The sequence below is a fragment of the Acanthochromis polyacanthus genome, chromosome 16 (genome assembly GCF_021347895.1).
Source record: "Acanthochromis polyacanthus isolate Apoly-LR-REF ecotype Palm Island chromosome 16, KAUST_Apoly_ChrSc, whole genome shotgun sequence".
Lineage (NCBI taxonomy): Eukaryota > Metazoa > Chordata > Actinopteri > Pomacentridae > Acanthochromis > Acanthochromis polyacanthus.
The window spans coordinates 4711228-4726262 of NC_067128.1; the positions used below are offsets into that span (position 1 = coordinate 4711228).

The following is a 15035-nucleotide window of genomic DNA, read 5'->3' on the forward strand; positions in this document are numbered from 1 at the left end:
CCGAGAGCTGCTGTCCTCGCCGCTTTCTGCCACAAACGACGGACAGGAGCTCACTGGAAACAGACAACAGGAGTTCAGTCTGATGCCTTAATAATGCCAGTGGAGGGGAGGAAGCCCTGAAAGCTGCCCTCGTGCAAAATAACCACCTTCATTTCTGCTGAGACGAGTCCGACGTGTTTAATTAACGGGTCAAATCTGGAGGTCAGAGGTGGTTCTGCTGCTCCTCAGGCTGATTACTGAATGAAACCCGCTGCTTGACATCCATGCTAGGTCTGTGCAACCAGCATTGCTTCATGTTTAAAGCCCTGACAGTAGAAGTGAATAACATTCCTGTAATGATATAATGTTTTGCTGGGAAACCTTGGGTCTTGGCATTTATGTGGATGTTATTTTGACATCCACAACCCGACTAATGGGTCAATGTGGCCCACAACCCCACAAATACTGCTCAGTGATGGCTCAAAGGATACTACAAACAACAAGACCAAGCTGTTGGCTCGGCCTTCAAACTCTGTAGAAGCCAATCAAATGGTGGATCTACTTGGGTCCATGGAAGCCCCACCATATAATCCACAGCACACAACGGATCTACAGCGAATGTTTGCTTCCTGACACTCCTAAAAGTCCTGCGTTGGTGGCACAAGGTGTATCTACACAATATTAAGCAGGTGGTTTTAATGTACGCAGGTATAATGGTTCAGTTACCCACTATCTTAGCGTAGGGTTAGCATGCTAGCATTTGAGAAACAGCACTACAGACAGAGTATAGCTTAGGTTGATGTGATATCTTGATAAGTACTGCAATTATTTCCAGTCCATCCAGCCATTCGATCATTTTCTCCCATTTGTCCAGAGTTGGGTCGTGGTGGCAGCAGGTTGAGGAGTCAATGTTTTCCAAAGTGTTCCCAGGCCACATGAGATATATAATCCCTCTAGCAAGGCTAAGCCCAGCTACCCTTTGGAGGAAACTCATTTCGACAACGGTTACGAGTCTAAGCTCATGACCATGGGTGCCTGTTGAGACATAGATGAGCTAATAAATTAAACTAAGTTAGCCCAAGTATTAAAATTATTTAGACCTGATAGTGGGTGGTACAAGAACATTTAGAGGATGCCCCAAGTTTCACTTTCTCTGCCTTTATATGCCACCAGTTATTAACTTTATGTTTCCTATCTCTTGTAGGTTGTGTTTTGTTCACGCTGACGGTATCTTTGTCTGTGGTGCTACATGTTTCAGATTTTCTGTTACTGGCTTTACCAAGCTCCCCAGTGTTACTATTCTCTTTTTCATTGTCTTTTTCTTTATGCTGCCAACCTCAATTAGCCTGGTTCTGACATCCTCAAATGTGTCGATTTGTCCATAAAGCAGAAAATATACAAACACAGGCAGCTGGGGTCACAGATTTTTTTTATTATTTTTTCCTTAAGACATGACGCAAACTGATGAATCAGCTATGAAAATAGTTAAACAGTTGAGGACTATTTGATTAAATGTTACAGCTCTACATCATGGAGGGTTCATCCATTTTCACACACAGTCCTGAGACCAATATGTCTTCAAAATCTCATTGCAGACCATTTAATAATTGTTGACAAATTTCAGCCCGGGCCACTGTGGTGAGCTGGCAGACATTTGTTGCCAATCACACGGCTCCCGCAGCTAATACCCACTTTATATTATTCACATTATACGACAATGCTGCAATCATTTACACACAGCGAGATGCGATATGAACTTCCCCTGCAACACATCTGAGGCGTCAGCTCCAATTTCTGCCCTTGAGAAACGAGTAGCCACTGATTGGTCCTCCTCACATTCTGCCAGACGTGTTTATTTTCCTCTTTTTACCTCCTTCATCTCATTGATATGCCGCTGCCAGTCTTTCCAAGCGTGTGTGCCAGCATAAGCGCGTGTACATGATGTTTTGTGTTAGGTCCCATAAACACAGAACACTCATTTCTCTCTGCTTGGCGCCTGAGGCAGAATAATAACAGGATGCTCTCAAAGGAAAAACCTTTCTCTCTCTTTTTTCCCCCCCATCAACAGAAACTCTCACCACCGCTTCCTGTGTCTCTCATTGACTCACAGCGAGCGTTTGGAGAAGCACCAAGCAGGTAAATCTCGCTCTCATTTGGCGAGTCTCCGAGGAGGGCTGTTGGGGCTCCCTCGTCCTCCCTCGGCCTTTGGATGGTTAAAAACAAGCCATTTTTGCTCAAGTTACGCTAAAAAGTGTGCATACTGTCTGTGTCAGCTGAAAACTTTTTAATTCCTGCTGTTCTTGAGGTCTTCTGATGGATTTTGTCTGCAGCTCTAAGGTTGAAAAGCTCCACGACTGACCACATTCTACATAAAAAATGAATGGAGAGGAGGGGGGGAGAAAATGACAACACAACAAGGTTTGAACACTGCAGCTGTAATAGGAGTGCAGCTGTGCCTGCGGGGCAACACGGGCTGACGCAGTCTTTCACACCCTGATAAGACAGCTTAGTCACCGAACCCCGGAACCCTCAGGCTGAGGTCAAGGACATGAAACAAATGCGCACACACACACAGCCATGATGATGAATTTAGCCTCTGCTGTCTAAACAAACACCTTGTTGTTCCCTCACATCCTTCCCTATCTTGTTTCTGCATCAACACGGCGGATATCTGATTCTATAAAGCCGCTACCGGAGTGATAACGGGCGCTCACAAATATATCACAGTTCAATCGAAGCAATACTGTACGCTGCACAGATCTAGACAAGACCGTGCTCCCTGATAAGGACTCCCAACAGCCACGTCATCGCAAAGCCGACATGGAAATACGCGGTCAGTCGCAGACGGAGGAGGGAACACAAACAAGGAATAAACAACTCGGAAAGCTGGAGTATGATGAGGTGATGGGCATCCAACGAGGGAGGAAAGAGGACAAAGAAGCTTCAGTTCTTGCAGCCAGAAACTCAGATAAGATTACAACCAGGTAATTGGAGCAGCAGCAACATTTTTTTTTCTCCCAGTGTCCTTTTATGTGGTGTGAGGAGAATAAGAGCTGCCTTTTTTTGAAATGACGGAGCAAAATAGCATCGAGAGGATGATGTACTTTAATTCAATATGATGGAGAAACGGTGGGGACATGTCCAATTAGGTCGCTATGGAAACACTCCACCTTCTCCACTTCCTCTCTCTCTGTCACTCTCCCCTTCCCTCGTCCTGCCGTCACCATAATGGCGCTCCCAATGGCCATAGCGGTTCGGCTGTTACGTCATTTGCGGGAGTAATTGTTCCCGCGGTCAATTTCTCGATAGAGCAGTCGGGGCGCGGTGCTGCTGCTTCGGTGTCCCTGGAGTCGACCAGTCGATGGAGGCCTGTCTGTCAGCCGGGGGATGCGAGCCGGGGGAGCTGGCTGGGGTTTTAATGTGTCACTGTTTCCATGTGGATGTGACCTCTCAGGCAGTGTTGTAGAAAGGGATTTGAAGGGTCAGTTCACCCAAAGTAAGGAAACAGAAACCCTGCAAAGAGTGACTGACTCCACACTATGAGTTAGAAATGTCCTGATTGACTTTGTTTTGCCTCCAATCCAATCCAAGTCTTTTCAAATTTAGTCTCTAGGATGCAAAGTCTCAATCTGATACCATTTTCTTAGAATACAGTCAAATGTACTATTCGCACGGGAATTATATTACCTGGAGATCTCTGGTAATTTGTGAATTACCCCAACATCTGTGTTTCCTGCAGTACATTTACACAGAATTTACTGACATTACAGCCTGGATATGATGTCAATAAATTCCACCCCAGCCTCCATAACTCAACAGGAAAGAGGTAGAAAAAGGCGCGCAATTTAAAAAAAAAAAAAAAAAAGACTAAAATACTCCCCAATTACTGAGATGCAGATTCGCACGGGACTAGCATTATCAAAGGAGACTGGTATTTGGTGAAATATCATCCAAAATGATTACAAATCACCATTGGTCCCAAGGTAATACTAATCCTGTGTGAATAGGGCTAAAGTTATTGAAATCCATCCAGTGTATATGCTTTAGAACTGCAAAAATCTCCACTGCATTAAGAAAAACACAGGCATTTCTGTATTAAAGCTGTTCCTTAATGTTTTGTAGGTGGTCACAAGCCTTGTTGTAACGGTCCAGCTGGCAAGAAAAAAGACTTTTGCGACACTTAATGTCCTCCAGCTGAATCAAGCATATTTAATTCAAAGCCACAACTTGTTTGATCCCTTTCTGACACCTGTATGGCTGCAGATGAAAACAAAGCCTCAGGCTTAGATTGGTACTATCACTTGGAAAATGCCATGATCAACTCTACCTTAACCTCAGATAATCATCAAACTCTACTTGATATGAGACAGAATTCATAATTGGATCAATAGCAACGCCAAGCCGTTATAAATCCTCCCCATGTTGTCTTTGGTCTGCTCCAAAATGTCTCCTGATGTTGTGGCCTAACAACTCTATCTTTGATTTGTGTGTCGAGAGCCTGGTGTTATATTCTCACTGGCAAACTGTGGTTTTGTTGTAAAGTTCTTTTTTGGACAACGAAGGTCTTTTTCCTGGATGGCCTCCCATGCAGGTCAGATTTGTGAAAGTTCTGATTATAGACGCAGCACTTTGACATCAACAACTGCCGGAGTTACCGGCTCTGGGGCGGCCATTTCTGGACAAATCTGCAGTCTTGAATTTTAAAAGTCTTTTTAAATCCCTAGCTAGACTTGCAGACATCCACAGTGTTGTTTTTTTTTCTCCCCCTGAAGGTCTTTGGCCTTGATTATACCCCTCTGTGGACGTACACTTTGACAGTTACCAACAGCAGTCCTAAATAGATCGATGCTCAGTAGAAGAGCATCAAGGCAAATTTCAGGCTGCGTACAGAGGTCTGCAGAGGGGTCTTTGTGGACTCTTATTGGACAAAGAAAAGCCTGCAAGCTCACAGATGCACAAAATATAACACTGGCCTAAGTGACACCACTCACTGGTGTTCATGGAAGTTTTAAATAAGACCGGTTCCACCTCTTACTTCCTAAGAAGGATCTAGTCGAAGCACCTAATCTGGACTCTCTGATTCTAATTTGTTGGATTTGAGAGTCTAATAAATGCAAGAGTGTACTTACTATTCAAAATGCGGTACATCATTTTTGTTATATTCTAAATTCATCTAAATGATGAAAATAACTACTGGAAATGTCGCCTTTATGTGTTTAGTTTGGTTTTAGAGGATCAATTGTTTGCTTGTTCAAACCAATTTTGAAAAAAAAAATCTACATTTTACATCAATTTTACTACTTTTTTAACATCTCTGAACTAGTTTGGGTTTTTTCACATCAGATATTCTATTTGTTTCTGTTTTCTTGCTAAATATTTTTTTTTAACGTGGGTAGAACTTTAAAATTATAAAAACAGAATCTGATCTACATCCTGTGTTGGTTTGGTTTGATCTGAATGTGCTTAAAAGTTGTTTGTCTGTGCTTGTCAATCAAATCTGATCAAGCTTTTCAGCGTCAAATTACACATTAAAAGCTGCAAATTCTGCTTCTTGGTTATGAATATTTAATGCTTAATTAAAAAAAAACAATTCCTCCTTTGTTTTCCCTCTATCAGTGCTTCCATTTCTCCACTGAACCTGCTGCAAACAGTTTTGTTAAAGCAGAAATGAGCTAATTAAATAAAATGGAGAGGAAAGGGGAAAAAGTCAAGAAAAGGCTCATATATCATGTTATGTCATGAAGAAAAATCTATAGTCTACAGCCGTGCTAATGGCTCTGTGGGACTGTACATTGGAACAGCGGTGCTTTACGTTAAATGCTAACGTCAGCATGCTAATATGCTCATAATGCTTTGGACAGCAGTCTTAGTTCAGCATGTTAACAAGGTAACATTTGACAACAGGCACAAAACCCAAGTAGAGCAGAGGTAAAGGTATGCCATTAGTCCTGCTGGTATTTGGTCAGAAACAAAGTGAACAGTTTTTGTGCTCAGTTTTGACGGTGATCCATCCATTAGCTGTTGAGATGTCTTTGGACAGAAGTGGTGAGAAACGGACATCTGCTGTGTCTGTTAAGATCACAGCTATAAGACTGTCTGTGAAGTCATTTAAGGAGCCTATACTGTGCTCTTTTTGGTTCTAATTTGTTGGATTTAAGCATCCGTACTTTTTGCATGTGACAGATCTGTTTTAAAAATGTATTTAAACGATGAAAGTAAAAATGTAAACGTCACAAACATAAGTCGAACAAACAAATGTCACAACATGACATCTGCTGTGTCTGTTCAGATCACAGTTATTAGACTGTCTGGCTCTGCCGGAGTGATTCTGTGAAGTCATTTAAGGAGCCTATATTTTGCTTTCTGGGTGTTTCTTGTGCATGTAATAGGTCTGTAAAGTTACAAACTCTGAACCAAAATGAGTTATTCTGTCTCTCAGAAAACACTGCTCCTTAGTTGCTTCAATTGAAATCCAGGGTTTTCTTCTGTTACTTATTTACATGTAACACATTTGCATAATGTCTGCCTGAACACCTGCCCCAGATAAATTAATATTTAGTTTTTTAAGCTTCTTAACATGTGTATATGGTATTTTTATATGCTAGACCGCACATCATAAACGGTCTACGCCATGGCTGAGCAAATTTGGTGCACTGATGACAGTCTCAAAAAGCAAGATTTTCAGGGTTTCTTACATCACAGATCTAACGAACCCATCCTTGCAGGGCAGGACTGACTGCATAGTTATTCTTCTCTTTAGAATTGTTTTTTGCTCCCATTATGTATGACTGAATTATATTACAACCTGCTATTGTATAGCATCGAATAGTTTTGTGCTGTTTAAGAAGAACTGTAGGTGAGCTGGTGTGCTCGAGCTGCAGACAACCATGCAGGTTTACACTATTATACAGATTTCAAGGCCTGAATATTATTCTTTCCATCGAAAAACTTCTAAATATGTAACATCGACACACAAAAGAAAGTTTTTAGGAGTTAAATCAACAACCAGAGAGGGACTTTAAAGCATGTAAACAAACTCTAGTAGACCGCCAAAATAAAATTATAAACATGTAAATGCTCTTTTCAAAAAAAAAAAAAGGGACAGGAAACTGTGGGAGATTCACTTCTCTGAAATGTATCTGGTGTGAAAAAGCACATACTCCATTTGGAAGGTATTGCTATCACAAATAGAACAAAATTGATTTTTGAGAAGTTGAGTGCTGGAATAAAGAAGCCAGATGGGTGCGAGGATTTTCTATAGTTTGCAAATCTGACAAAAACACTTTGGGAAGGTTTGTTTGCCTACACTCGCATCGCAGTTCCAGTGGAGAGGATATAGAGGTCTATGGATTTTTCTGGTGTGACAATGACACTTTTAAAAACTTGTTGCATGCTGTATTTTCCCTTAAATGTCATCTTTCTGTGCTGCGAGCGCCACAAACTAATTTCCCTTTCACCTCCGTCGTGCTGAGGTGGAGGTAGAAATTGCAGAGACAGATATCTCAAAACCTTGGCATTTTGATAATTTGGGTGAAGTGACCTTTTAAGAATGAAGCAATGAGACTTCATAAATAGGTTAGTGTGGGCGCCTGGTAAACATCCGGCTCACCAGACGGAGAGGCAGACATATTGAAGACAAAGGAAGATGTAGATGAACGAAGCCGCAAAGTGTCTCAATAAACTTTTTTATTTTATTTTTTTTTGAAGGGGGACTATTTTTGGCATGAGTAATATTATTTTTCACTCTGCGAGAGATAGGAAGTCAGTCCTGATAAGTGTTTGTGAAACCCATTTGCAGTCCATGCGGGAGACGGTCCATGCAGAGGGAAAACACACACCCAGAGCCGGAGTTTACACACAAACACACACATACGTACATACACAAGCCCTGGAGGACGCACACAGCTGTATTTGTGTCAGTCGATAAGACGGTGCTGAGAGACGAAGGGGGTAAGTGTGCAGAGGGGGGAGACAGAGACAGAGAGAGGGAGATGCACAGAGAGATTAGAGATGGAGAGCAGTGGAGGGAGGCGGCGGGTTTGTTGGAGAGGCGGCGGGTTTGTTGGAGAGGCGCTCCCCACCGGCTCACTAAAATCATCACTGGCCCAATTTCACAGGAAGCACTAAAACCCGTCCATTATCTCCTGGCTCGTTGGCTGTCAGACGCAGCCTCATCGACGCCCCTGACAGATGACGGTCTGTCTGTCTGAGCCTCACAAACGTGCAAGAAGACAAGGCATGCACATGTGAAGTAACCTCCTGGTTTGTTGCATAATTCATGCGCCGTGTACCTGCAGCCCCGGGGGATGTACGGTTGATATGAGGTAAGCAGAGGTTGCGTCTAGTTCTTTGAGCGTGCGAGACTTCTCCCTCATTTCTTCTCTGCCAGCTGCTCTAATACCATTCAGCTCTCGCCCCAAACATCCATGTTACATAATCATCTTTTTTTTTTTTCCTCCCCCTCGCAGCAGTCCCGGCTCTGAAAAGGCACTAATAACACAGAGCAAGTTTCTGGGCAGCAGTGCTGAAGGAAGTGGCTCCGCGCTGGAGCTGTAATGACAGAAGAACAACTTCTTGTCAGAAAACATTTGAATTTAAATATGTTTCTGACCCTGTGTTTCTGTCTGACGCTCGCTGCAGCAGTATTTGTTAAAATTATTTTTCAGCCTTATTAGGACTGTAGACATGCAGGCAACAAGGGAAGAGAAGTACACTGCCTATAGAAAGTTTTTGCCTTTTATTGCTTTCTGACATTGAATCTTGGGAAATTTAATTAGTTTCTGTGGACAAGAATTTAAAAGAAAAGATTCTTCTGTGCAAAGAAGAAAACCAACCATAAATGTTCAGTTGGATTGAGTTCTATGCTCTGACTTGGTCACTCCACAACATTCACCTTGTTGTCTTTAAACCATTTCTATGTAGCTTTGGCTGTTTTCTTCAGGCTATTGTCTTGCTTGAAAATAAATGTCCTCTTAAGTTGCTGTTCTTTTGCATCAGGTTGGCCTCCAGGATATCCCTTTACACTGCTGAATTCATTTTACCCTCTGCCTTTACAAGCCTTCCAGGGCCTGATGCTGAGAAGAAACACCAACATCATGATGCTGCCACCGCCATGCTTCATAGTGGGGGTGGTGTTTGTTTACCAAACATAGCGTCTAATCTGATAACAAATAAGCTGAATTTTGCTCTCATCAAACCAAACAACCTTCTTCCAGGTGGCTTCAGAGTCTCCCACATGCCTTCTGGTGAACTCTAGTCCAGATTTCTTTAGAACCACTATACATTGCTTCCTTAGAGCCAGAGCTGTCGAAACCACGAAAAAATAATCCAAATACAACAGTTAACAAATGGTATCATTTTAATTACCGTGTATATAAAACATGGACACAGCGATTGTGACTTCACCCACTGCTTTGCGGACATCAATTACTATTAATAGGTAAATATCATGAATTGATTGTGTTTACATATTTATATTGTTTGGGGCATCCATTGGACACTAGATTCCACTTTTGCTTGTCCTATTCAGCATCGGAGGTCACTCTCAATGTACTTATAAACACAGGGATGGGCAACAGTTTCAAAGGGAGGGACGCACATGCACCAACATGCACTGACATGTACGGGCAGACATAACACAGAAAAAAGTTGGATTACAACACACAATATGCAAAGTTTGGCTTCATTCTCTGCTAATGATGCCACAACACCAGCACAACTTTACAAGATAGCTGTTTGCCGCTATGTTAATGCCATATTTATGTTAGAAATCTTGCATGTTACACCTTTAACTAAACACTTCTGCATTTCGAGAGACATGCTCATTATTAGAGTAAGATGAGAAGATCAGCAGCCCTCTCTCCTCTCCGGATGCTAAATGTGAGGCTGCAGCTCGTTAGCTTGGATTAGCTCACAGACTGGAAACCGCTAGCCCGGCTGTGGCCGAAGGTAACACACTCTGCCCCTTTAGCACTTCTAAATCTCACTAATTAACAAGTTGTACTTCGCTTGTTTAATCCACACAAAAACCGAAAGTGTGAAAATGACAATAAGGGTTGTGTCGATGGCGAGTTCTTGGCCTAGATCAGGAACTTTGAAGTTTCCTGTAGTTGCCTGGGAACCGCTCTTCTCTGACAAACAGTCTGATACATAATTCTTCTCTTATCCAACTCTTTCCACAATGTGTCAAGTTACTGCTGCAACACAAAGAATTTATAGACTGAGCTTACATACATATGGGTATTAGTGTTGTCGAAGTCTGAAACCAGCAAACAGCTCCAATCAATAGGAATCATTACCGCGCCGCACCTTCAAGGACGATTATTTGTGGAAAAAATACCCGTGGATAAGACTGAGGACACATCTGCCAGTGTTTTGAATCACACAGAGTTGTACGCTGTGTTTTTCCTACTGCCTTAGAGTTATGGCAGCCTGGTTAAAGCAGGTTTTTTCCTGGGTTCTGCGTCCTTCACGGGTCCCCAGAGGCTCCGGCTTGGAATGTGGCTGCAGGTTTGTGCAGCGAATAACTACAGAGTTTGGCCAATAACATGTCAGAAGCTGTTGTTGGACCCACCTATCATTTCAGCGATGGTCTTCTCATTAGAACGACAGAGCAATAACGTGGGAAGAAGGGGACTAATGGAAAACAGTGAGTGGGATGATAATAAGGGTAAGAAGAAAACAACAGGAGCGGAAAAGGTCAAGCGCTGACCACTGGATTTTCTGTTGCCATAGGCGAGGGTCAACTTTTTCACTGAAATAAGCTCCAATGCTGAGGATTGAAATTACACACAGAGAAATCTATTTACACTGTTTGTTTTATGTAATTAAAGGGCATTGATGGGGCTCCACATGAGGCACAAATAAGAAAAGTTAAAAATCACAACACACAGTCAATAAACGTGCCACATACACGAATGATACCTTCACTGCACCGTGAAAAAGAACATTTTTAAAAGTTTTTAAATGTAAGATTTTCCCTGTTTTTGCTAAATTACACCTCATAACTGGTACAAACACAGAAAAAAGTCATATTTTGAACATTAAATGGTAAGAAAGTATTATTTACTGTATTTAAATCAACTAAAAATATCATTGTTTTACAGATATGTGCCTTTATTTGATAGAAAAAACTATAAAACAAGAGTTTACTTGTTGACTTTCAAAAAAGATTTTTGATGTGGACATTATTTTCAGCCTGTTTTTTTAAAGTAGTATTTTGTTCTTTTACACAGTTTTACAGCAAACACTGTATTTAAATCTGCAAAAATGTTGTTTTATAGATATCTGTACATATTTGTAGGAAAAAATGTATATTAAGGATTAAAAAATCTTTTAAACAGTTTTTAACATTTTTAAACAAATGTTCTTAGTTTTATTTTCAGAGAAAAAAAACTATTAAAAAAAATAAATTTTATACTACATGTTAAAATAAAAGCCCCATCTGAAGTTAGTAAGAGTAAATGACATTTTTTAAACTGTTATTTTACAGATTTCTATGGTTTTATTTAATCATTGATAATGTCTAGTAAAATCACAGAAGACAACCTATTAACTTACAGGTTAGTCTGTAAATAATAATTATACCAATAAATCTTGATTTTAAAAATAATTAATTTCTATACAATGTATGACTGTAAAATTACACCATTTTTGATGTATTTTAATCAGTTAAAATATAATTTTACAAATATTTGCCATAATATTTACCATTTTTATAATCGTCATAGTTTTTTTTTACTAGTTTTCTTTTTTGCAGTGTATCAATTTGGAGACCAAAGTCCAGACATGAGGACAGATTAGCCGATGCCGTTTTCAGTCTGAAATGATGCTTATGTGTGCTGCACATCTGTATTTCCTGTCAAAGCTTCCTCATTTCCTTGAGTTGCCTTTAAGTGACTTATAAAATAAGATTCACCTTGATGGTGGAGGAGGAACAATTTCCGGCAATCACCCTGTAAACAACTGTACTGTATGTTGCCTTCACATGGCAATCAGGAGAAGTCAAGCACATCGTATAGAGGAGCCAATGCTCAAGTGGGAACCCCGCTGCTAGGCAACCAGGCGGCTATAATGGAGGCCCAATGACACCTCGTTGCTCTCTAATGTGATAGGAAATGGCATGCGTGCATAGGAGTGGTATAGGACTGATGTGTTGGTTTTACAGTGCCAGTAAAAAGAAATCAGTCATACTGATGCGTTTTAATGTCTGACAACACTTCAAGCAATATTGTCGATACCATTGGAATATTGTACTTTTCAATAGTTGCACAATGTTGGTGTCTGCATCATGTGTAGCATTTCATTTCATGTGTAATATCTTGCATCTTCATTTGCAACTCTGTGATTACATGAGCAGATTTCACTTTCATGTACAACTTGTCACTGTGATGGGCGTTATTTCATTTTCATCTCATTTTTCGGGTGCAGTGGAATGCTTCATTTTATTTCTTCATTATCATGTGTGGTATTTCTCATTACTCCTGCAGAATTACGTTTTACTCCTCTATTCTTGCCTGATTATAGCTCACTTATTTCAGTAATTTCAGTATTGTATTTCTCGTTTTTAGGCACTGTAGTTGTTATTTTATGCCATTATGTTCCTCCTGAGCAAAATCTGGCACAATAATTTCCGTCAGCATTAGCACATGCTGATGAGCGAGTAATTCTCCATCAAATCCAGAAATGTGAAGGCATAGTGATGGAAAACAGACCACACGTGGGTTTAAAATGGAAGCAAAAGGTGAAGCTAACAATGGAAACACATCTCCTCACTCTGTTCTTGTGAAATCTCTGACAATAACAGGAAATGTTGCTGTCTCTTCTCACCTATCATGGGCGATTCGATGAAGCTCCAGGTGTTGCTCTGCGGTACGTAGGACTGCAGGACGCCCGCCGAGCGTCCGGCCTCATTCACGCCTCCGAACACATAGACCTTCCCCCCACATACCGTCGCCGCCGCCGAGTGGACCGGCTTGGGAAGAGGAGAAACCGTCTCCCACTGGTTGGTTATGGTGTCGTACCTGCACAGAAAGTTTTATATATTTTAGACGTTTTTGACCTTTAAGTTTTCACTTCTAATTGTAAATTCCAACCTTGCAGGGCTTGGAGAGAAAAGAACATTCAGGTCAAAGTTCAGACTCGGCTGATAAGTAAAGTCATGACCCCACTTCCATTAAACAGCTCCAGGAGAAGCCTAATGATTCATAAGCTGCTCTAACACCCAGCACTCAGTCATTTACTCTCTCTCTCTCTCACACACACACACACACACACACAAAACAGTTTACAGAAACACTGATTTGAAAGTTCCCACTGCTCCGAATTCACAGTGAAATGCTCATTTTGGCTGCAGGGCTGACAGATATAATTAGCAGAATGCCTACACCACCAGGGAAGATGAAAAAGACCAACCATTACGTACAATGACAGCAATTAAAGCAATTACACAAAACAACATATGTTGGGAGCTACAAGCCATTAGTCTCCGGAGTTTGGGCTGTGTGTCAGCGCAGAGCTTTGGACCTTTCTCTCTGAGCGATCTTTGGCAAACACTTCCAACGTCGAGCCTAAAACTCAGCCGACCCAAAACCAAGCAGATGAAAGAGCCGACACAACGGGAGGATAAATTCAGGGCTGCCAACTTTCACGCTTTGGCCGTGAGACACACGCAACTCAGTCCCTTCACACGCTCTCATGCCACACTCCAAATATCACACGGGCAAAAAAAAAAAGTTCCATTTTGCTGTTATGGGAATATGTAACCTTTGGGGTAATCCAGTTCACGTTTTCACTCCAGAGAATGCCAGGTTTGTGAAAATCCGGTCCACATTTTCCGTCCTACACGCTCCCCAGTCATTGTGCAGCTGTCAGGCTGGCTGTCTCTGAGTGACCACCTGGGTTTAAAAGCCTGTGTGTTGCGCTGCCCAGGCAGTGGTGAATCTGCTGTGGGGCCAAGGGGGGCAGTGGCCCCCCCATTGATCTGAAAAATTTTATATTATTAATTTCCAAAATTTTTGTTGGAAATTTACATTACTGATACTCCATTTCTAGCGCTCCTGAATGCAACTTCGTTGTTCGACTGCACCTGAATGCACTAATGACGTTAGTTTGATCTTTTGATTCTATTTCGTTTGGATTTTAAGAAGCTTTGAAGACGTTTCCTGATGCCGTAGGAGAAGATGAGCAGCTTTGTACCTTTGCGGTAAGAAGACTATGGACGTTTCTCAGAACGTAACTGTCCGTACTTGCGTTCTCGTGTACTCATGAAAGGTCATCATTGACCAGACTAGTGTGCATAGATATGAATCAGGAGATAGGGCATGCCCCGTTGAGCTGCATGCTATGGTGAGGCTAAGCTAGTAGGGGCAAAATTTCAGAGCATTCCGTGGATGTAGATGACATGAAAACGTAAATAACAAGTATGCCGTCTCACTGTGCTGCATACAATTACACACTACGTCATACGATTGAGACAAGGAAACTTGGAATAACTCTTTTTCATTACTAAATCTTGTTGAGAGCTTCCAGACTATGGGAGCTAACTAGTTAGCCACTAGCAAAGCACTAACAACCGCCTTGGCTCCACCCTGACTCCACCCATGTGGTCAGTTGCAAACTACGATGTCAAAGGGACGACGAATTTATTTCTTTTTATCTGATCTGTAGCTCAGTGAGTTAAGGGTTTGCCTATGGAGCTGTGGGTTGCTGGTTCAAAACCAGGACCTACTTAAACTTTTTGAAAAACATAGACAAAGAAAGAAGAAAGCCAGTGGTGGGACTCAATCCTGCTACCTTCCACTTGGTAGTCTCTCTTCTTATCCCCCTGAGCTACTCGCTCAGATACTAATTCTTCTTTTTTATGTGCATTTATCATCGATTTTTTTTTGTCATTTTCGAGTTTTTTTTTTAACTCGAGTCTCATCTCGACCGTTTTTCTCAGGAGGTTGGACTTCAGCCTTTGTGCTGGAGGGTTGAACCCTCAGTTCCAAGACTTTCCAAAGCCTCGAGACCTCCCAAGTCCTCAGGACCTGAGCTTTCACACAGTCTGAGGGCTG

The 15035-nt window shown here is 41.6% G+C and overlaps 1 protein-coding gene across 3 annotated transcripts in view; it reads right to left on the reverse strand.

Moving 5' to 3' along the window:
* The window catches only part of LOC110951560 (kelch-like protein 29), a 326566-nt gene that overhangs the window by 7038 nt on the left and 304493 nt on the right, over positions 1 to 15035 (reverse strand). For all 3 annotated transcript variants that reach the window (XM_022194687.2, XM_022194685.2, XM_022194686.2), the window contains one exon: positions 12808 to 13001. In XM_022194687.2, coding sequence (XP_022050379.1) covers positions 12808 to 13001 — 194 coding nt within the window. The remainder of the gene's footprint in view (positions 1 to 12807; positions 13002 to 15035) is intronic.